The sequence below is a fragment of the Cyprinus carpio genome, chromosome B5, assembly GCF_018340385.1.
Source record: "Cyprinus carpio isolate SPL01 chromosome B5, ASM1834038v1, whole genome shotgun sequence".
NCBI lineage: Eukaryota > Metazoa > Chordata > Actinopteri > Cypriniformes > Cyprinidae > Cyprinus > Cyprinus carpio.
The window spans coordinates 21559262-21582729 of record NC_056601.1 but is presented as its reverse complement, the minus strand read 5'-3'; the positions used below and the strand labels follow the sequence as shown (position 1 = coordinate 21582729).

At 34.9% G+C, this 23468-nt stretch overlaps 1 protein-coding gene across 2 annotated transcripts in view; it reads left to right on the top strand.

Moving 5' to 3' along the window:
* The window catches only part of tmem132e (transmembrane protein 132E), a 337170-nt gene that overhangs the window by 291181 nt on the left and 22521 nt on the right, over positions 1-23468 (top strand). For both annotated transcript variants that reach the window (XM_042724909.1, XM_042724908.1), the window contains exons 3-5: positions 2034-2171; positions 8075-8267; positions 20198-20341. In XM_042724909.1, the coding sequence (XP_042580843.1) occupies positions 2034-2171; positions 8075-8267; positions 20198-20341 (475 nt within the window). The remainder of the gene's footprint in view (positions 1-2033; positions 2172-8074; positions 8268-20197; positions 20342-23468) is intronic.

The following is a 23468-nucleotide window of genomic DNA, read 5'->3' as shown; positions in this document are numbered from 1 at the left end:
AGCAGAGGCCGCATTTTATCAGGTAAGTGCAATTCGAAGCAGCAGTTCAAAGAGAAAGAACTGAGTTTTTGAGGTTAACCTGTCTGAGGTTAATCCTGGAGACACTTTCTGCTATCAATGAATGTTTTGTTACGTTATGAGTGTTTGGTCAACCATTTAGTGTGGTTCCCGTAGGCTGTAAAGCACTGTGGAACAGCCGTCATACAGAACTTTCTTGTAAAGTTCTAAGCTAGTTCTTAAATGAAAGCAATAATCAATGTGAGGCCATGCGTTACAGTGATTTTATCATGGTTAAGGAAGTTTAGGCACTGCAGGACAGCCTGTTGATATTAAACAGCAGCAACATGATAAAACACACCAGTGTTCAAATTATGACATCAATTAAAAATAATAATCACAATAAATAATTATTTTGCCAAGTGATATAGCAAATAAGCCTCATTAACTATATTAATTAATTAGCAGTAGGCTGTTTAACATTCTAATTGTTTGTAGCAACTCAATACACAGAACCTGCAAGTGACACATTTAACTAAATGTGAAATTTCAAGCTGAAATAGTTTTCTTGTAAAATGCCAATAATCTTTATTTACAATGTCCAAAAAATTATAAAATATAATCTAGGCATTAATTTAGAATTAAATTGATGTGTAGTCACGATTGTGTATTATGTACAACTGCTTCAAATTTGGCTCATCCACTTTTACCATCAGGATTAATAATGTGTGAGAAACATCTTGATATAATTCTAAACATTTTTGTAATTTGATAGAGAACTATTAAAATTGCTGAAATCGTAATCTCCCTATTTTAATGGTTTCTAAATTCTTTCTCCATTTTTCCAGTCTCACAACTTTTCTTTCTCATCTTGTCTATTCATCACCTCACGTATTGCATGTGTGCTACAGGATTTCTGTATAGCATGGCTGCATTGCAGCTGCATGGCTCTTTGGTGCAGCAAGACCTCAGAGCGGTTGATTTTCACTGGTAGATATCAGAGAGTAGGAACGCAGATAGTGGTCAGAATATGCATGATTTACCATGCCTTGTGTCACGGCACCTGTTGACAGTGTTAAGCAGTACATGTATGCTCACAGAACAGCAGTAGTTTCCATCTATTGAAACATAAGCTGTTTGAAACCCAGCACGACTGTGCTGTTTGAAGTTATGGCTTCTGTGAGAGAGCGGGGGTGTCTTCCACAGGGATTTTATCATCGAAATCTGGATTCGGATCAGAGAAAAGGCTGATGTTTTTGAATTTTAATGGACAGAGGGGAAATGTATGATGAGTATGAGCTGTAGTGTGCATAAATTCATGCACATAAGATTTTTTTTTTTTTTTTTTAGATTTACGGTCTCAGAGGTAATAATGAAGATGCAGAAGCCATGTGTGTTATCTATGGGAATAGGATTTGTTTTGCAGCACAGATTTATAGTCCTTAAATAAGTTTCTAATAGAGAGTGGGGTTTATATAACATTAACCAATTCTGCAAGTTCTAAGCATGTTTATCTTTATGTAATTTATTTTATTTTACACCAACTTCACACCGACATAAAGGTTCACCATGAAAATTTGGTCAGATTTTTGCATGCAATTGACCAATGACATGCAGGCTAAATAAAAAAAGGCAAAGTTTTACCACCCATAAAAACAAATAAACAAACAAAACATTGTTTTCCCTCAATAAACTCCTAATTTGCTACTTATTAATAGTTAGTAAGGTACCTGTTATGTTTATGAATATTGGTCAGGTTTAAGGGATCTAAAATATGGTCATGCAGAATAAGGCAATAATATATGCTTTATAAGTACTAATAAACAGCCAATATGCAAGTAATATGCATGCCAATAAGCAACTAGTTAATAATGTAAATTGGTCCTTAAAATAAAGTGTTACCACTAAAACAGTGTCTTTAAGTATTGCATTGTCCAATATTCCAGTATCACCTTATGAATACTCAAATGCAGAACTGTCTTGTTGAACTCCAGCCATATATATTTCTTTAAAACCCACTATGTCTCTTTTTTCAGGGTGAAAGCAAAGAAAGGGGTGAACCTCCTTAGCACTAAGTCGAGGAGTAACCAGTGGAAGGTTGAATGGGATGTGCAGTCCGGAGCCAAACACTCCATTGCAACCGTGGAAGCCAGTAAGATCAAAGGAGTCCCTGGGTAAGTCAGCTTCCCCACTTTTTGTACACTGATCTAGGTGGGAAACTAAGCAGTGTTTAGTGAATGGCAATCTGGTTGCAGATCAGCAACAAAAAGAGAATCAAAACTTTCATGTTTGACTCATTCACCCACTCAGACATCTGCTAGTTAATCCGAATAACATTCAACTAAAACAGAATGCCGTCTGTTCAGTTAAGACCTTTGTTTAAGGATGTTACTGTCTAATTGGAGAGGCTTACATTCAATGAAACGTTTGTACTCATATTAATTAGCACTTCCTGTGTATTCTTTCATGCTAAATTATTATTGCAGGGCTTTACGACAGAAGCAGCACATTAAAAGATCACTATTCAAAGTCACTATTCAAAAAAGAAAGAAAAAGAAACATAAAAGTCCTTTTGTAAACCATAATTTGGAATTAATCCTATAGGAGTCAAACAAAGTCATCCGAATCAAATAACGAAAATGTGAAAGAATAAAAATGTAAAACATCTATAGGATAATGTTTTCTTCACAGAGGCTTCTTCTTTCACCCTATTAGCATTCTGTAGGATTGATTCTAAATTATAATTCTAACTGATTTCTGACTTTAGAGAGTGAGAGACAGAGAGAGAGAGATTATCTATCTGATTTTTTTAATATATATTTCTTTGTATACACAAACAATTGAACCAGAAATAGATGCACATTTCTCTATAATTCGACTGAATACATGCTACCAGGAAAACTATACTTTTACAGGAATACCTCCTGCCTTTCCTGGCATGCAGTGTATTCTGGCAGCTGCCACAGTATGCATGTTTCATCAGGATGGAGCTTAAGGCTAGTTTAAAAAAAATAAAAAATGCAATGCCAATTAAGACTATTCAGCCCAGCAAAAGACAATATATAATACTACAGTAGAGAGAAGGTTTTTCAAAATTGTATTAATGTATCTGTTTTATTTTATTTTATGAATAATCCATTATATTTCAGATATTTGCATAGTAATTTTATTATACAGATATTTTACATTTTAGATGCTTTCAATACAATAATGTTACATTAATTTCTGTAACAACATGAACAAAAATTATATCACTTTGCTACAGTGTGGTTACAAAAATGTAGTACATGCTTTTTTATTATCATTATTTATAATAATATATATATATATATATGCAATGTACAAAACACATCTCTCAACTCCCGATCAATTTATTGTACTGTCTGACACTCACACAAAATTATTCATTTTATATGCAATTTAAATGACGAAGTTTGACCATTTTGTTATAAAACTTATCAGTTTATTTATGTGCAGCACATTTCAACAACCTCTGACATGTCTTCAAGCGCCAATGTGACACCAGACTACAGTGAGGTGTTGCTTGTTATTTTTAATGCGTGTTTAAACAGCTTTGCACTTTTCACCACAACTAACAAAAATGCACTGCTTGTTTTGAGCCTATTTCACAGTTGAACTCATCTCTTTGTTTTGGAGAATATATGTCTAGATGTGGCTGGGGACTTTTTGTATTGTAACAGAATAATGCCTGCATGAGCTTGTTGTCTAAGAAGATGAATACTTTTTAGCAAGTCGACGCTGTTTCCTTGTATAGATTCTCAGTTAACGCAGCTCATTCTGTCCACAAACTGCAGTTCTCTTCTTAGACTTGCAAATTTCTTTTCATACGCCACCCATATTCTTTCAGCACCTGTCTTTTTCTAATGGTTTTGGTGAGTCCACTGCTAGGAGCAAACGTTGCGCATGTGGTTTAGGGCTGGTCTTGGAGGCAAATCCAGCATTATTTGTCAGTATAAGACAAGCCGCATCATTCCATTAGTAGATTTTCAATTAGAGATTCAGTTGCTGGCACACACGCGCCAATTCTTTCTCTCGTTTCTGCACTCCAGAATCAAGCGAGCCTAAAATGACTCTAAATGCAGGGTGTTTTGAAAGCTGGCTCCTGTTCTAGCAGGGCTTTAATGACTGATTGTTAGCAAAATTCTTCCCTGGCCTCCTCTCCTGTTGTGCTGGACAATCAATTCTCAGCAATGGCTAAATAATTAAGGCAATATTAACTTTGTTAATGCAGTGTCCAATGAATGGACATCAAGAAAGCAAACACGTTTGATACAGATTGATTCCCATTCGCCTTGAAATATTTCTGTCCAAACAAAAGGAAAAGTAATTAAACTTTTAGTGGGAAAGTCACACTTAATGGCTTTGTAGTTTTAATTGGCCACATCAATTGCAAATTATCCCAGCAACAATTAGTGACAAAACAGTATCTTCTAACAAAGGGGCATTGCAGACCATAGAGTTGGCCACTAGTGTACTAGTGTACACTAGCATACTAAACCAAATACAGCATTTGTTTTCTTTCCGAGAATGGAAATGGCATGTGAAATTGCTTTGCAGTGGTCTTAAAAACATAGCTGCACTTAAAAATATATGAGTGTTATTGTATTAAGTAAGAAGATATAAAATAAGCACACATCGCAAGTATGGCATTTTCATTAAAAGAGGTTTGTTAGGTTTTTTTTTTAAATTACAAAATCAAATATACTGTTAAAATTTAAGAGAAAAAATATTTTGATTGTGTTAATGTGGAAGTTTCAACCAGAAAAGATTTTTGAATTCTTTTATAAGTTTTTATGCTCAGCAAGGGTGCATTTATCAAAAAATACAAACAGTAATATTATAAAATATTAACACAGTTTTAAATAAATATTTTAATATATTCCTATGTTGAATTTTCATCAGCTGTTACTCCAGTCCTGTGTCACTTGATCCTTCAGAAATCATTCACATATGCTAATATGGTGCTTAAGAAACATTATTATTATCAGTGTTGAAATCATTTATATTGCCTGATATTTTCATGGAAATTAATTTTTTTACTGTCATTTTTATCAGTTTAATGCATCTTTGCCTTTTTTTTTTTGGAATGGTAGTGTACATCTAAGGGGAACTTCATCCATTCCCTTAAAAATTAGTAATAGTGAAAAGAGTTTGGATCATTTGTTTCAAGATGTCCCTTTTTGACATTTCGTTATGCAATTCAGTTACATTCCTACATCTTAAGTATAAAGTATCTAAATATGTTTTAAGGACACTATAAGACTGGAAAAAATATAAATATTTAAATTAATTCTACATTTCAATGTTTAAATTATTTAGTCTAGTTTCATGTCACATATAAAAATATAAAAGTATCTTTTTCCCCATAAGAAGTTGTTGATTTTGCAGCTCTGACACATTAATTACCCCCCACAGATAACATTTTGATAACCCTGCAGCATTTTTCCACAGGCGCACACACTCCCAGCAAGAGAATTTATTTTTTGACCGCTCTCTCTCAGCGTGGTTGTCAGCTGCTATCAACACATCTACCTGTAGAACAGGAGTCTCAGATAAAGGAAATAATCCTTGATGAGTGTGCATGAGATCAGCAGACAGAACTCATTTAGCCTGTCACTATCCATTATGGAGGTTTCCTGCAAAGGCTCCGAAGAAACTGTCTGCCGGGCAAAGTTGCCGTATTTTTTCAGTGTAGCCAATTTAATTCCAGTATGCTGCTTAACTGTTGTGCTCAGCTGTTTTTATGACTATGTTTGAGTTCATTTCACCAATGCACTTGAAATCAAAGATTATTGTTATGCGAATGTGCAGCATTTTTGCTTATATTGCTTTTTATTAAAGGTGATGAGTATTTTTTCCTGTTGCAGTTATAATAATAATACATTTTATAGCAGTACTTTTCCCTATCCTAGCTTAATATGCAGAGAAACCTATAAGCAAGCATTCACAGGTTGATTTCCCCCGAAAAGTAAAAACACTTCTCAGCGGAGCCACAAAACATTGCTCAGTTTGTTTAAATAGCCCAATACACCAATATTGATAGGCTCAACCAATCAAGACAGTCTGGGGCAGGACATCCTGTTTCACCAAACAATGGAAGACAAAGAGAGGGTTCAGAATTTTTTTTTTGAAAACAGATTCGGTGGCCACAGAAATTATGCACTTCAAAAAGCTGTGAAAATGCAGTAAAAACAGTAATACTGAGATATTACTGAGATATATATATATTAGTGCTGGGCAACGGTTACAATTTTAATCGTGATTAATTGCATTATTGTCTGTGATAAATTGTAGGGGTGCACCGATCAAGATCGGCCGATCGTTTATGCGCATCTCGTCAGTAAAGCCGGTTCTCTAAACAGCGGTAAATTCTATCAGGTGCGTGATTTCACATAGAGCAGCTGTTACTACACGGAGCCGTTGTTAACTGACAAGCTGCGCAAATCCACGTTCATTATCAGCGCTTATTTGCGCAGCGTCAGTTAACAACGGCTCCGTGTAGTAACAGCTGCTCTATGTGAAATCACGCACCTAATGGAATTTACCGCTGATTAGAGAACCGGCTTTACTGACGAGATGCGCATTAACGATCGGCTGATCTTGATCGGTGCACCCCTAATAAATTGCAATTAATCGCATTGTTATGCACAAAACCAATAATGCATTCAAAAGTAGTGTATTGTGCACTTTTTTTTCATTTAAAAGTAGGCCTACTGCTATATGAACAAGTGTAATAACATTTGGTTTGCAAACACTTTAAACAAATAAGGTGCTTTTTACAGCAGTGTTCCTTTTACATGGTAGCAGTTAAAACAATTAGGGTGTGCTCACACTGGGCTTAACCGTGCCAGAGCGCATTTGACCCCCAAAGCCTGGTTCGGTTGACTAGTGTGATCGCTCTGTTTAGCAGTCCCTGGCTCGGTTGGAAGAGGCGGGCAAGAGCGTGGTTCAGCTATATATAGATCAGTAAGTGTGAGCGCTAACCACTCCGGAGTGCAGATCTTTTGAAATGTACTGCATGATTGCATGAAGATTTTTCAAAATAATAAACCAAAAAGTTAACAAAATGATTCACTCCACTGTGTTGAGCCAGAACACTTCTCTGCTGTCTTCATGTGCAATCGGAAACTTCCTATTTCCAACTTTTAAAGTCATGATTACGAGCTTGTTGCATTCTTTTCTGTTAAAAATAACAGTGGACAGTGGTTTGCGAATGTTGATGCTTAGCCTAAATAATTTGAACGGGAGCATCCCCTCATGTGACCCATGATTTGCCTGTATGTGTATTCAGAGCCAGTGAGCAACAGACTTTCATAATAATAAAAAACTGCGTTAACGTGCAATAAAATAATTGTCGGTGTTAATCAATTAATGCGTTAACATGATATCGTGTTAAATTGCCCAGCCCTAATATATATATATATATATATATATATATATATATATATATATATATATATATATATACCCATTTAGTTGAGGAGGAGGAGAACTCGAATTCTAATCAATAAAAGTGGTCCCATTTCATTTCCACTTTCAGGACATGTGCACGTGTCACATGACTCCATATTTTCTCCAATGAGAATCGCATTTATCATGACTTTTCAGCCACATTGCCTACAAAAAAAATCTGAGTCACTTTAATTGGTAATTAAAGAAGTAAAACTTCAAGCATGTTGACCTGTTTTGGTCATGTATACACACATGCTCTCTTTGTGTTTGTTTCATTAGATTTGTAATTTGTAAATCCATTGTTAGCCCCTGTAATCCAGTCCCCAACAACAGATGGGCCTCGCCCGGCCCTCTCTGATTGATTCATTTGCTGATTGTTTCAATATATATTACCTAATACATGACAGAACATCTGTTTTTGTTGATGACCAGCATATTAAACCATTCAAGCTTTAAATACATACCTGACCCTAATTAGACTCTTCTAAATTAGCTTAATGGCTAAATGTGGTGGATAGACAGTATTTTTTGTTATTTCTTAACAGCCTTATTATTGATCAATTTAGTGCGCTCACTGTCATATGATCTTGTTGTGTCTCTTCAGGGACATGGCTGCCAGCATCGAAATTATGCAGCTAGACTTTGAGATGGAGAACTTCACCAGTCAATCAGTCACCAGAAGAATCAACTGGAATATTGATTACAGGGGCCAGAATCCAGCCTCGGATGCAGAGAAGGTGGTCACAGAGCTGACGGTTGTGCAGAAGGACATCCAAGCCATCATTCCACTTTCAATGGTAAGAAGTTCTTCCTCTCTGACACCTATGGTCATAAAGTTTGAGAAATGAGATTGCACTTCAGTCTATTTTAAATGTAATTTAACTTGTCAAACCAGTAGGTCACAACAATTACTGCCCACTTTTTTCAGCAGCCTTGGTTCTTGAAATAATTTTTCCCCATTCAAATCACCATATTTCACTGGGAAAAAAGCACAAACAATATAAAGTTCTAAAAATCAGCCTGCAAAATTCTGCAAACACTGCTGGATTTTTAAAATGATATGGAAATCACACTGAAGTTTGGGTCCTTCAGATGCATATACCATAGCTTAACAACTTTAGAGCTCAGAGTAGGCTGACTTTGATAGGTTTTGATAGGTTTATACTTTATCGCCAGGCCCACATGACATCTGTGGCCACACAGAATTGGAATGCCTGTCAATCACAAAATACCATGCACATAACCCTTTTGTGTTTGTTTATTAATAATTTTTTGCCTATTTGATGAAAATTTTAGCTACCATTGAGAGTGCAGTGCTTTCATCTCCAAAATAAAGGTCAGCACATCTAATCTAGGTCTGGTTCAATCAGTTATTAATATGAAAACTCTGAATGAGAAACACATTTGTTCTGCTGAATTGCCAAACACTTACAACATTTACATTACCGTTAAGTAACTATATGGATTTTATCAGACATTAGCACTGTATTGGAATTCCAGCACTTCTATTTCAAGAGACACATTAAACATATATGATTATTGTTTTTAGATTATATGTGAAAAATGGCCATTATTTTCACAGACAATAGTTTCTGAGCTGGTGGCCCTGTGAAAAAGAAGTGTGTGTTATTATATTAAATGTGCATTTGTAGTACTTCAAATCTTAAAGGTATATTTTTAAAAACTGTATGTGGAGATAATATCATATGTGATAATATAATAATATATCATAATATCATATATGAAATTAAAGGCCACTTAAGTGTGCATAAAAGGACACTTTCATGATTATGTTTGCTTTGTGTTATAACACAATTAAGTACAATTTTAAAATTATGTAATAAAATCTTTGTAATAATGTCAAATTAAATGTTTTACTTTAAATTACATTTTAAATAATAATTTAATACTATTTAATAATCCTTAGTCATCCTTACCCCATTTTGATGCGTTGATTAAAATATTAAAGCACTAACTGTAACTGTGTTTGATCATTTATATTACATTTGCAGGTTATATATTAAATATATTGTTGAATTATATTAAACAAACTAAATTGCAATTTCATCAATACAAATGGGTAAATAAAAAAAATATTTAAAGGCAATAGAAGTAATTATGAAATCATTTAAAGTCCTACTTAATTGGGTCAAACAGCATTCTTAAGTTCAACTAATTGCATTTAATGAAGTGCAATTAAACTATAATACATTTTCATTTAATTTCAATTAACATACAAATAAGTGACGGAATAAATTACATTTAGTTTGTACTTAAGTATGCTGAAGTGTACATCTTTTTCACAAGGCTTTTCACATTATCTTTTATAAGATTATAAGATTAATTCACACTTTTCAGCATAGTTTTTTTTTAAGGCAATAGGTCTCTGAAAAGGGCTAGAAAGGGTCCCTAATGCTTACCCACTCACTCTGTTTTTCACCTATCAAAATTCATCTTTGGTTGTTTGGGGCCATTTGCCCTCCCCTGTAATATGTGTGTATGTTTAAACTCTTGCATGATTCAGTACACGGGGACCAGGTGCAGCAGAAAAGACACTTTGCTTCATGTCGAGAGGCTTCTTTGACCTGTCAGTATCCTCCATCCCTCCCTGAAACCTAACGCTGTGTTTCAAAAGCCCTACGCAGACAGAATATAACGGTTCAAATAACAAGAAGTGAATACAAAACAAGACAGTCATGAGGGAAATACTGAAAACTGCGGCAGAGCAAGAGCCAAGGCCTCAATTTTTCACTACCTCCCTTCATGCACACACACAAAGAATATAAGAACAGATATAAGCTCAGTTCCAAAACCTAGTCAGCTGCTTCCATAGGCAGCATTTTAAAGCATAGTTGGTGGGCTCCAAAATTTTTGCTTCCTTAGATACCTTATTTCAACCTAAATTCTAAGGTGGCACCACATTTATTATTTACAGAGTTGGAAATCCCAGAATGTACTGCGACAAACTGCAAAAATAAATCAAAGATTGTGAGAAAAATCTTTTTTAATAGTTAATAAAATTAGCATCTTGTTTTATTAAAAGATTGTGTCATTCTCAGTTTATTAAAATCAATTGTAAAGTCTATTTTTTTTTCTAAATCATTCCAAATCAGTCATTACAAGGGTCTATATCAGTCAGCAGACAGCAAGGCGGCTCACAAGGTTTTGGATCTGAGCTTAAGTGTTAGACACACGGATGTGAGTGTTCAGTAGCTGGAAAATATGTGATATACATGATATGCCATGTGTTTATGTGGCCTTTATGCATGAAAATACCTTCTTTATAAATGTTCTAAATACACAAGAGGTCTGCTCGCCCTCATTGGGGGATTTGTAAGTAGGAAGTAATCAGTAAGGCTCATATAAGAGGTGTTTATAGACACAACAATGGCAGAACCTATATGTTGCATGCAAAGCGCATGAAATGAATCCTGCACTGATTTAGGTGAGCAAATCCCACTTCATAAACCCACAGACACGTACACATTCAGAGCATCTAATGAGTATCCCATACAGAGCAGATGCACATATACAGATGCAACACCATATACATATACAATAGGTGACACACATGTATTTCATTGAATTACTGAATCGCACACATAAATCCCTGGATACAAAGCAGAGTTTGAGAAAGCGTGTGTATATACACAGTGGGATCCAAAGACCACACTGAAAATCTGAGATGTAATAAAAATATTATTAAAAAGACTTAAGTTTACTTTTTTTGTATCAGTTTGGTACCTTAGTATCTGATCTGTTTACATGTTTCATATAATATCATTTCATATCTGTTTACATTTGACATATGTCAGCTTTCTTTGTAGATGTCATCAATGCTTTCTTTAGTTTTCTCTAGTTCTGACCGCAGTGCCTGGACACTGAGTATGCACTAAAGTTTTGTTTGGAATGCATGTAACGCACATGTAAGTGATATGTGAATCATTTCGCAGTTTTTAGGGTACATTTGTACAGAACTTTCAAAATCTAAAAACGGATTGGATTCATTTGAACTGATGAAAATAAGTTCATGTAAACCCTAGTGAAAAAATACTAAAATTTCATGCCAAGTATACTACAAATACATTTACGTATTTATGTGCTTAAAAATATCCTGCATTTGTACTTTTAGTATACTTAAAGTCTGCTAAATTGGAACAACTAATTTTGTGGCAGATGAAATTTTGTTGTGTTGATGTTTTTTTTAAGTGTATCTGATTGTATTTTTGGTTTGCTATATTTGATTGTGCTAAATTAAACTATTGCAAGTATACTTTAGGTACACTTTAAATATCTTGCATTTAAAGACTGATATTATTCAAAGATCATGTAATCCTCATTAATAGTGACACTGAAACACATTTTATGCTTAATATTAAGAAATGTGTGTTGTGCACAAGTAGTACTTTGAATAAAAGTGAATAATATTTTTTTATCGGTAAGTCTCAAGTGATATTTCAGGAAATATGTTAATAGATTTGAACTATACTTAGTATGAAATAAATGTATTTTAAATACATTACTTTTTTTTAGGGAACATACTGATTGTTACAAATGAAAGACTTATACTGGGCAAATTTTGCACTTTGGTTTAAAATGTCTATATTTATTTTTTTATTTATTTTTTTTCTCTCAGTGGAAGCATTCTCAGAGGTGGTCTCAGAATTTTGGCCTCCACATACTGGATGAAACTCTATGACTTATATATAACCTCTGCTATTTTTCCCAGCAGGCTTAGTCTGGCCACAATTAGCCCTCTTACCTAACAAAGCCAGTCTCTCAACCTCTATTAACATAAACTGCTCTTTCAAACCTGGCCAGCAAGAGAGGCCTTTAACACGCATACAGGATCAGCTCAGTGTGTTCTCTTGAAATATCTCAGTTTTGGCATGTGAAGGCGGTCCTCGATAAGCACGCGGGGGACAGAGGATGTGTTGCCTACATGGGCTTCACTTCTGCTCCTGCTTCAATAGTACATCATAAATAAAATATGACATGGCCTTCCAGTCAGGGCTAGTATCTTGAGCACACACATACACACACTTTCGGACAAGGGAATAGTCCTGCTATATGAAAAAGGGAAGATTCTGGACCTGAGGTCACGATGACCTTATGTTTTTTCCTCAGGCTCTAAACCTAAGGGATAGATTAAGACTTTAAAGTTCTTAAACTCGACCTTTTTAAAGTAGCATTGACACTTTTTTTTTACTTTGACAAATTCTAGTCAAAAAGATCTGTTTATTTTTTAACTTGATTGTATATTGAACCTGCAGACCTAACGCTAATATGTGTATGTACAGTATATAAAAATATATATTTTTTTTATCATATATCTCTTTATACATAAGGCTTTCGTGAAAATTTATTTGTTCACAACATAAATACATTTTTCATTGCATAAAAAAAAAGTTATTTATAATTTTTATTATTATTTTTCATTTTATTTTGTAGTACTGTTGAATAAATGTGACCCTGGACCACAAAACCAGCCATAAGTCGCATGGGTATATTTGTAGCAACAGCCAGCTATACATTTTATGGGTAAAAATTATCGATTTTTCTTTTATGCCAAAAATCATTAGGATATTAAGATCATTTAGATATTTTGAAAATTTCCTACCGTAAATATATCAAAACTTAAGTTTTGATTAGTAATATGCAATGCTAAGAACTTCATTTGGACAACTCTGGTTTGAGATGATTTTTTTCCACATTTAAATATTTTTGCTTCCTCAGATTCCAGATTTTCAAATAGTTGTATCTCAGCCAAATATTGTCCTACCATACATCAATGGAAAGTTTAATTATTCAGCTTTCAGATGATGTAGAAATCTCAGTTTCAAAAAATTGACCCTTATGACTGGTTTTGTGGTCCAGGGTCACAAATTACCTGACCTTAGAATGTCATGTAAATAAAATTATAATGCATAGGACTTTTCAGGGTTAAGCTCACTTTAAACAGGCACTCTATGCTCTGTTTTTATTTCTGACTGAAAGAATTTAGTCTTGCCTTACATGTGGAGTTTAAAAAAACATGTTTCAGACAGAAATATCTGTTAAAATATACTGTTTTATGTCACTTTACAGAATTCAAATGGCTTCTGAATGCCATTTCATGTTGACTGTAAAATGCCCATATTTTATAGCAAGCCACTTGACCACAGCAACATACATCCTTGTTTGAATCCATAAAGCATTTGCTGCTATATACCAAGCTGGTTATTCATAGTACAGTGCACACAACTGTAAATTGCTTTGAAAAATCTCATAATAAGAGCAGTCTGTCACCTCAGCAGTGTCTTATATCAAATAGCCTTTATCTTTGGAATCTTATCCGTATATGATAACAGGCTTAGGTTTACCCTGATCCGGCTGTGTGTGAAGTGTTTGTAATGGCTTGCAAAAGCTCCCGTGCTGTTATTTAGAGCTAAAGCTGTCTATATCCATCTGAGCTGGCAGTTTCACCCATCACGTGAAACTGTTCAGCTTGCGTTGTCTGTCACTGTAAATACTGCCCACCATGAAAATTATACTCCGTCCTATTTGCATTCCCAACCACATGCTCGCACACTGCTGTCACTTTAAAATGATTCAGAATGAAGGGAAGCGATGACCCGTCTCTTATGTTGGAGCAGTGTGTTATATTACTATGATACTAAAAAGCATCATTAAAAACATGTTATTACCACATTATTACCCTGGGAACCATGTAAATGCAAATGTAGGATTGTTTGGTAAAAAAAGAATTAAAGGAATGGTTTGGGGTCATATGTATTATGGTAATACTACTGCATTTTATGAATCAAAGTCCATGATATTATCATCTGATACGTCATCATAGTACCACTGCAGAATATTTTTCGCAAGGGATGAGAGACTTGATTTGAATCAGCTTTCTTTGCTGAGAGTCCCTGTGTGTCCATGACCATCTGTTTAGGTTTTTGCTTAGAGGGGAGGAAATGACAGTGGTAGGCAACACCAGCACAATAGGCTTTTTCCAAACATGAATCGTATAAATTAAATAAATTCATTGGGTAGATGTTGTTGACCTTTAAAGTTTACCTTGCATAAAAATGCGATGTCAGGCAAAGAATTGAGTCAGTCGGCTGCAGGATGAAAAGCCTTTGCAGAGGCCTGTAATGAATTTTATTTCTTAGTGCAAGTGCCCAGGACTTCCATTAAAACAAGGCAGGCAGGCCAGTAATGCACTTTGAATTAAAATTATGATTATGCAGTTTCAGCTAAGGATATCCGAGTAATTCTGAGCTAATAACTCATTTGCTCAGTGGGGAGATATTAAAGATAACCTTATTCAGATGTTATTTGCAAGTCCAACATTTATGACCTCTCTCATGCTAAAAAAAAAAAAAATGAGAATAAAGAGGCAAAGTATATGCTTTTCAATGAAATAAAAAGACTGCAGCACAATCTGTAATGAAATAATGTGACAAGTGTTAAATCCTGTAGTGCCATTCAACTGTGGTTGTTACTTATAGCGAAAAATAAAACTATTAAAAAAACTTTTTCATTAAAATATATATGGTAAGATTCACATCAGTGCGTCAGCATAAAAGTTAATGATACAATGCATTGATTTCAAAAAGTGTGCATCGGATACAAGTTGTCATTTGTATAGCGATGTATCGTTTCTAACATGTTTGCATTGATAAAAAACAATTATTTATATATAATTATTGTTAGATGCGCTATACTTTTATTATTTAGAAAGTGATTAATAATTTGTGACCAGTATTTTATATGTAGATTGATTTCTTCTCAACTGTTTCTCAAGCGGTTTTCTCTTAACCACTGCTGCTACATGAATATGATGCATCACAACACATCAAAGACCCAGATGTTCTGAGAGTTACATAGAATATAGTAAAACATGATTGTCTGTCTGAGCAAACTATCTGTACCATATTGAATTGCATAGCATCATATGTTTTTCCATTGCATCGTAGTGCGTTGAATCGAATCAGATCGCACTGCATCGTAATGAGGGTTCTTTGCATCACATTGGTAGCTGCTTCATATGTATCTTTAATGTAGTGTACCGTTGGCTATGCATTGAGATGTGTATCGCATTGGCCTCAGTTATGAATATATATATATATATATATATATAATATATATCCAAACCCGATTCCAAAAAAGTTGGGACATTGTACAAAATTGTGAATAAAAACAGAATGCAATGATGTGGAAGTTTCAAATTTCAATATTTTATTCAGAATACAACATAGATGACATATCAAATGTTTAATGGAAAATGTATCATTTTAAGGAAAAAATTAAGTTGATTTTAAATTTCATGGCATCAACACATCTCAAAAAAGTTGGGACAAGGCCATGTTTACCACTGTGTTGCATCCCCTCTTCTTTTTAGAACAGTTTGCAAGTGTCTGGGGACTGAGGAGACAAGTTGCTCAAGTTTAGGAATAGGAATGTTGTCCCATTCTTGTCTAATGCAGGCTTCTAGTTGCTCAACTGTCTTAAGTCTTCTTTGTCGCATCTTCCTCTTTATGATGCGCCAAATGTTTTCTATGGGTGAAAGATCTGGACTGCGGGCTGGCTATTTCAGTACCCGGATCCTTCTTCTACGCAGCCATGATGTTGTAATCGATGCAGTATGTGGTCTGTCATTGTCATGTTGCAAAATGCAAGGTCTTCCCTGAAAGAGACGACGTCTGGATGGGAGCATGTGTTGTTCTAGAACTTGGATATACCTTTCAGCATTGATGGTGCCTTTCCAGATATGTAAGCTGCCCATGCCACACGCACTCATGCAACCCCATACCATCAGAGATGCAGGCTTCTGAACTGAGCGCTGATAACAACTTGGGTTGTCCTTGTCCTCTTTAGTCCGGATGACATGGCGTAACAGTTTTCCACTTTGCCACAGTCCATTTTAAATGAGCCTTGGCCCAGAGAAAACACCTGCGCTTCTGGATCATGTTAAGATATATGGCTTCTTTTTTTGACCTATAGAGTTTTAGCTGGCAACGGCGAATGGCACGGTGGATTGTGTGCACCGACAATGTTTTCTGGAAGTATTCCTGAGCCCATGTTGTGATTTCCATTACAGTAGCATTCCTGTATGTGATGCAGTGCCGTCTAAGGGCCCGAAGATCACGGGTGTCCAGTATTGAGATTGTTCCAGATTTTCTGAAACTTTGGATGATATTATGCACTGTAGATGATGATAACTTCAAACTCTTTGCAATTTTTCTCTGAGAAACAGCTACACTATTTTTTGCCGCAGCATTGGGGGAATTGGTGATCCTATGCCCATCTTGACTTCTGAGAGACACTGCCACTCTGAGAGGCTCTTTTTATACCCAATCATGTTGCCAATTGACCTAATAAATTGCAAATTGGTCCTCCAGCTGTTCCTTATATGTACATTTAACTTTTCTGGCCTCTTATTGCTACCTGTCCCAATTTTTTTGGAATGTGTAGCTCTCATGAAATCCCAAATGAGCCAATATTTGCCATGACATTTCAAAATGTCTCACTTTCAACATTTGATATGTTATCTACTGTATATTCTATTGTGAATAAAATTTAAGTTTATGAGATTTGTAAATTATTCCATTCCATTTTTATTCACAATTTGTACAGTGTCCCAACTTTTTTGGAATCGGGTTTGTATATATACATATACATTTATTATATATATAAAATAAAAAAATTTGGGGAATCTGATTACATAATCCAGATGTAATCTGTTGCTGCCTAACACTGAATATAAATATTCACTTGATCCCCAGCTCTCATTGAAAATAAATCACTTCAGCTGCTTTGAGCTGCAAATCACTATCAGTTTAAACATTTGCATGCAAATCTAGGTTTTTGTCCAAACCAGTAGTAACAAGGACAACCTCAATAAGATGTTTTGGCACTACTATTTCTTTTGCATCACACTGGGTCACCCCACCACTCCACAAAGATATTGCATTCATTCATTGTATATGAAGGACAAATGGGGATGCTGGATCCCATCCCAGTGTCTCCGACCATAGGCAGCAAAACACCCCACGTTTCCCAAAAGCATTGTTAGCCAGCTATGGCACCACGTACAGTTCCCCATCTATGGCCCTGAATTTTTGTATTATTATCAGTATTATTAGTGGTATTAACAGACATTTGGCAGATGGAAATTGAATAATGAGTCCCTGAACAAGTCAATATCCAAAGTCACAGTGAGTATGTATTTTTAGTATACATACATTTAGTATGTATTTTTAGTACTTTAAGTGCAGTACATCTCATCGTCATCGACTGAATCAGATTTGCCAGTTATTGCTAGTATGTGATATTTCCACAGTCTTCCACCAAAGCACTTGCAAGTTCATGAATATGTTTGGAGGAACACATGGTTACAATCAGCTGTCCTTCCTGTCTTCCTGTAGCTCTGCTTTAGGCATCTTAGGCTGATGATACACAGGGCAACTTTTTGAGCAATTTTGCCCGGCAACTTTTTGCTTGGGCACATTCTCATTGAGAATTGGTAACAAATTTCTATCTGGATATTTTAGATTGGTGGTGGGCCCTGTGTCTCACCTGGTTGCCCGTTGACGGAAACATTTCCCAAAGTTGCCTAGCAACATTGCCCAAAAAGTTGCTCAGTGTATCATCAGCCTTACATTACAGACATTGCAGTTTATTACTCAGGCCACATCTGCAGTCCTCATGCCTCCCTTCAGCAGGACTGTGGCATGTTTTGTGATCAGGAACCCTGGCCATCTTTCTTTTTCATTCAGTGTGGACAAAAAATGATGCACCTGGTTTGGACTTTAAAGCAGTTTAGCCTGGCAAAGCATAAAAGATAAGAAAATAAGTTTTTCCAAATGAAGAGTCAAGCCATTTTATGTGGAATGCATTATTTTCAACCCTGGCAACCTAAAAGGGCACTTTAGACATAAACATATTCAAGTGATGTTGATTGAAAACCAGTTCAAATAAGACTTTGGCTTTCTCATTCATACATGCATGCTTTTATTTCTACTGTTTTAAATGCCTGTTTAAAAGCAATGGGGCTCGGTGGAAAGTTTCTCCTCAAATTTGCTGTTTTGATTGAAACATGAGGGAGAGAGAGAGAGAGTGGAGAGAGAGCTGCATAATCTTTGCTTTATTCCTGTCGGCCACAAGGGAAATAATTTACAGTTAGTTGTGCAACATCCCTGCAGCAATTCTATCCAAAATAATGAATTGATTTTTCTTGGAAAGCAATTGTGAAGCCAATGTGCTCTTTAATTGGCTTCAGCTTTTGAGATGTAATTGAAAGCATAGATTTATTTGCATATGTCATATAAAAGGGAAACTTTTAAATTGGCAAACTCAGGACAGAGTATTTTAAAAGTTAATCCATTAATGTGGAGTACTATATCTTCTATAGCCCAAGAAGATTTATACAAAGTGAATGAGAATCTCAATCCCATTTAAGTTTGTCACAAATTGCTATTTTGAACAGGTACGTCGTATTCTTCAAGCTTCATATATTTTTACAGCATGTATTCTTCTTTTACTTTCTGATTAAGATATTTAAATGCTTTACAGCTATTGTAATTTTCCAGTATCATAATAGTGCTTTCCTCTTATGAACACACTAAAAATGCTCTTGCCATTTTTACATAATTGCCCTGCAAAGTATTATTGCAAAGTATGATTTATTATTTTTTATTATTGTATATTTGTGTGTGTGTGTGTGTGTGTGTGTGTGTGTGTGTGTGTGTGTGTGTGTGTGTGTGTATATATATGTGTGTGTGTGTATATATATATATATATATATATATATATATATATATATATATATATATATATATATATATATATATATATATAATTATTATTATTATTATTATTATTATTATTATTATTGATTTTAAGCGGCCTTTCCGGAAACGGAGGAAAAAAAAACATCTAGATGCACTTATGATATGCGCTTTCATTGTTTTTTTAACTCCACATTTGAGTTCAAATCAGCCTGCACTGGTTTTGTGGATCAACCCTATTTGCTCTCTTCCCAGCATGCACTGAGGCATAAATAATGAATATGGTTGCATTGTTTGACTGTTTTTCAGTTTTATCTACATTGTTATTGTTGATGATGATGTCACAAGTAGTAACTTGAGTTGTCTTGTGATGTCAGAATGAATTTGTTCCTTTTCTCAAATAATCATTGTTATTTGTAACCATTGTTATGATTCATGTACGAAGCATTGGCATCTGTATGTGGCAATTTAACGAGATTTGTGGGTATTTTTTGTTCGAAAGTTTTTATGTGATGAACGTTAATGTCATGCAAACCTTTTCAGACTATTTTGTTTACAGAGAGTGACTGCATTTCAGTCATTTATTTTACAATATTGTACTATTATAGAATAATCATGCAATGTAATTATCAAAAATACACATTTTGAAGAAATTGCATTGGAAAATCTGAAGGGACGCATTCCTGCGTTGTGAACGCTTCTAATTTCAGGTGTCTGAATGAGTTCTAAAACCAGTCAACCAGAATTTATATTGCTCTGGCATTTTTTGAGAGGGAGGGAAGCTCATGGCTTTTGACTTTAATATAGATACTGTTTTTACACTTTATTAAGCAGTTTAGCCCTAACTCCAGGGCTTTCCTGAACATTCAGGTCTTTGGAACAGTGAACTTCTACTAACCTCCTGACTCATGCTCTCTCTCATTCTCCCTCTTTCTTTCTTCTGTATCCAGGACACTGAGATTATCAACACGGCAGTTCTTACTGGCCATGCTGTGTCCATTCCTGTCAAGGTGGTTTCCATAGAGCTGAACGGAGCAGTCACTGATGTGTCATCCTTTGTGCAGTGCATGTCATTCAATGAGGACATTGTCAAGGTACGTCACGCCCACGTTGAGAGGTTTAGTGATCTAGGACTTTCTCTACTATTCTCATAATCAATCGCGGTCAACTTTAGAGACCATAAAATGGCCATCAAAACCTCATTTAAGCAGAGTTTATATATGCTCCTGTGGCCACTGCTTTCGTGATCCCCTGGAGGGATCGATGCCTTTTCAGTCTCAGACAGTACATCAGAAGGGTTCAGTGCTCTGCAGAGCAGCATTTCCCACTGAATAGCAGAAGAGGCCACACATTAGACTTGTGTTTAATGCCTCTTAAATGAAGAGTCTCCTAGAAAGCAGTGCACCAAAGCTCTTTTTCTAAACTAAAATGACACATCTTGAGGATTAGTTGCAAGCAGAGCTGGACAATTCGATTTAAAGAGATGGAAAATGGAAATTGTGTCATTTACCTCAAAGTCATTTTGAACTTGTATTTATTTTTATAGATGTATATATGTATAGAAAGGAAATTTCATGCAGCTGTTTTCTATACTGTGACAAAAATCATGTCATTTAGATCCAAAAATGAAGCTCCATAAGGCCTCTAAATCCAGATTTAAATAATGATTGAGTAATATTCATTTTCCTTCCAGTAAGTAGTTAACTCAAAACTAGATATTTTGTGTGAACTGTTCCTGTTGGAACTTCCAAGGGGGCTGTAGGGCAACTTAAAATGATTTGGATATATTAGTATTAATATGATTTGTATTAATGTTATTAATAATAGTCTGTGTTGAGGAAAGTTATTTTCAAAAGTAACGCATTACAATATTGCACTTCTCTATAAAAATGTAACTATTTACATTACTTTTTAAGAAAAGTAATGCATTATGTTACTTTTGCGTTACTTTTTGTCACCTGAGCTGGGCTTGCTTATTTGTTTTTAATAGCAAAAAACCCAAAAGATATATTTTTGGCAACTGTAAAGGCCCTTTCGCAACAAAGGTGAAATGAATAATCCTCAGCCTGAAGGAAGCCCCTCTGCACAGGAGATGTGTCAGTGTCATTGAGTTTATGGGAAAGCAGAGCAACTTTAATTGCTTTTTTTATTTTGTATATTATATATTTTATTTTTGTTTTAAAAGTAATGTGTTACTTTACTAGTTACATGATAATAATTATAACTAACTTAATGAAAATGATCAAACATGCATAAAAAATAAATACATAATTTTTTTTGAATGCATAAAAATACTTAAAATGTATGTTTATTAGTATGATTTAAAAAAAAAAAATACTAATAATAAAAAAGACTACTAGTGGAAATATCTTAAATCTTTGAAAACTGCGTTAGACAATGAAGGGCCATCAGATCAACAAAGTTAAAAACTGCTACTTTAAAATTTAATTCTGTCTTTCGACTAAATTCCATCTCAATTCAATGGCTAAGCTTATGTATTTTAGTCAGTGTATGAATTTATTTTCTCTGTATTTACACAAAGGGGCAGTTGGTTCCACCTGAGGGCTTATAAATACAGGCCCGAAAATATTGCCGTGTCGTTTGCTGAAGGAAACAATCATTTCAACAATATTCGCCATCTGTTCCATGGCACGACAGAATCTAAAAGTAGAAAAACAATTTGACTATAAACCGTATCCAAAATGTAGCGAAATAATAATATGCCTCGGAGTGTCATCTGTCTGGCAAGATTGAGATCCATAAGTCATCCGAGATGGTCTGTGAGGGCATTTGTTGTTTATCTGTTTTAAGATTCAGAATAGCCATGTGTGCCACAGTGCCTGGGCAGAGCATTAGCTCTGGTGTTATTGAGTGGGTTTGTTTGGCCGCCCGGGCCATTGAACTTTGGAGGCTAATTCAAGATGAGCCCTTCAAGCTGAGACAACATGAGTCCTGACAGTTCAATAAAACGCTCTGTGCAGTGGTGAAAAAAAAAGCGTCATACAGAAGGCAAAGGTTACAGGGCCCAGTAACATCTTTTTTTGCTTATCTTATTCAAAAGGTAGTCACAAGTATCCATTGTAACAGGGCTTATTCGCCTAGAGCCGAAGCTTTTACTTCTGGATAGGGATGCCAGAACAGATGGGTACATGCATGGCTGTGAGAATGACATTATATGCTGCACGCATGGAAATGACTTTTAATATCATGTTTGCCGCAGGTTCTGTATAAAGGCTAGTCATAAAACACTTTCATATGAACAGCGAGGTGTATATTTTGAATTTTTTTGCATACATTTGAATGGCATAGTTATTTGTGTGTGTGTGTGTGATGAACATCTACATTGTTCTGTGTATTATATGAGAGTGTTGAATGATGAGACCCTGTGGGGCTTTGTGTTTGGGAGCAGGAAGCTGTAAACAGTCTGTTCCAGCTGATCTTAAGGCTCTGATAGTCACACTGGCCATCTGAGAACACACGTTTCCACTTCATTTCAGTGCTTAGCTATCATTCTCACTGCACACGTTTCTAATACAGCAAACACATTTAGACATGAATAACCATGTGGAGAATGCTGAAGCCATAATTAGATGAGTCACATACCTTGATACCGGTACAATGCAGGCAATGTCTGAATAATATGTATAATGTATAATAAATAGCATAAGTCATTTTATTATCTTCTGTCACATCATTTTATTAGATGATGTGAGTATTTTTAAATTGAAGTGTTAAAATAATTTCTACTATCGAATGTTAATTGTATACAGTGTTGGGTGTAACCAATTATAAAGTAATTAGTTAATGTAATTTAATTACTTTTCTCTTGAAAAAGTAAAGTAAGGGATTACTCTTATTTTTTCTGTAATTTAGTTACAGTTAGCTCTTATGTAAATGTACGTAATACTCTGTATAGGCTGCAGAACATTTATATACAATACAATCGTGGATTTAACATCAAAATTTAATGTCTAGCCTAACCTAAAATGCATGCTTTTTATGTACCCTTCTCGCTTTAAATGCTTTGATAAGTTAATAAGAATATTGGTAACACTTTAGTGTCCAATTCTCACTATTAACTTGTTGGTTATTAGCATGAATATTACTGGGATATTGGCTGTTATTATTTAAAAAGGACATATTAATGTCTTATTCTGGAAGACCTAATTCAAAATCCTTAATCCTACCCAATTCTTAAATTTAACTACTCTACTTAGTATT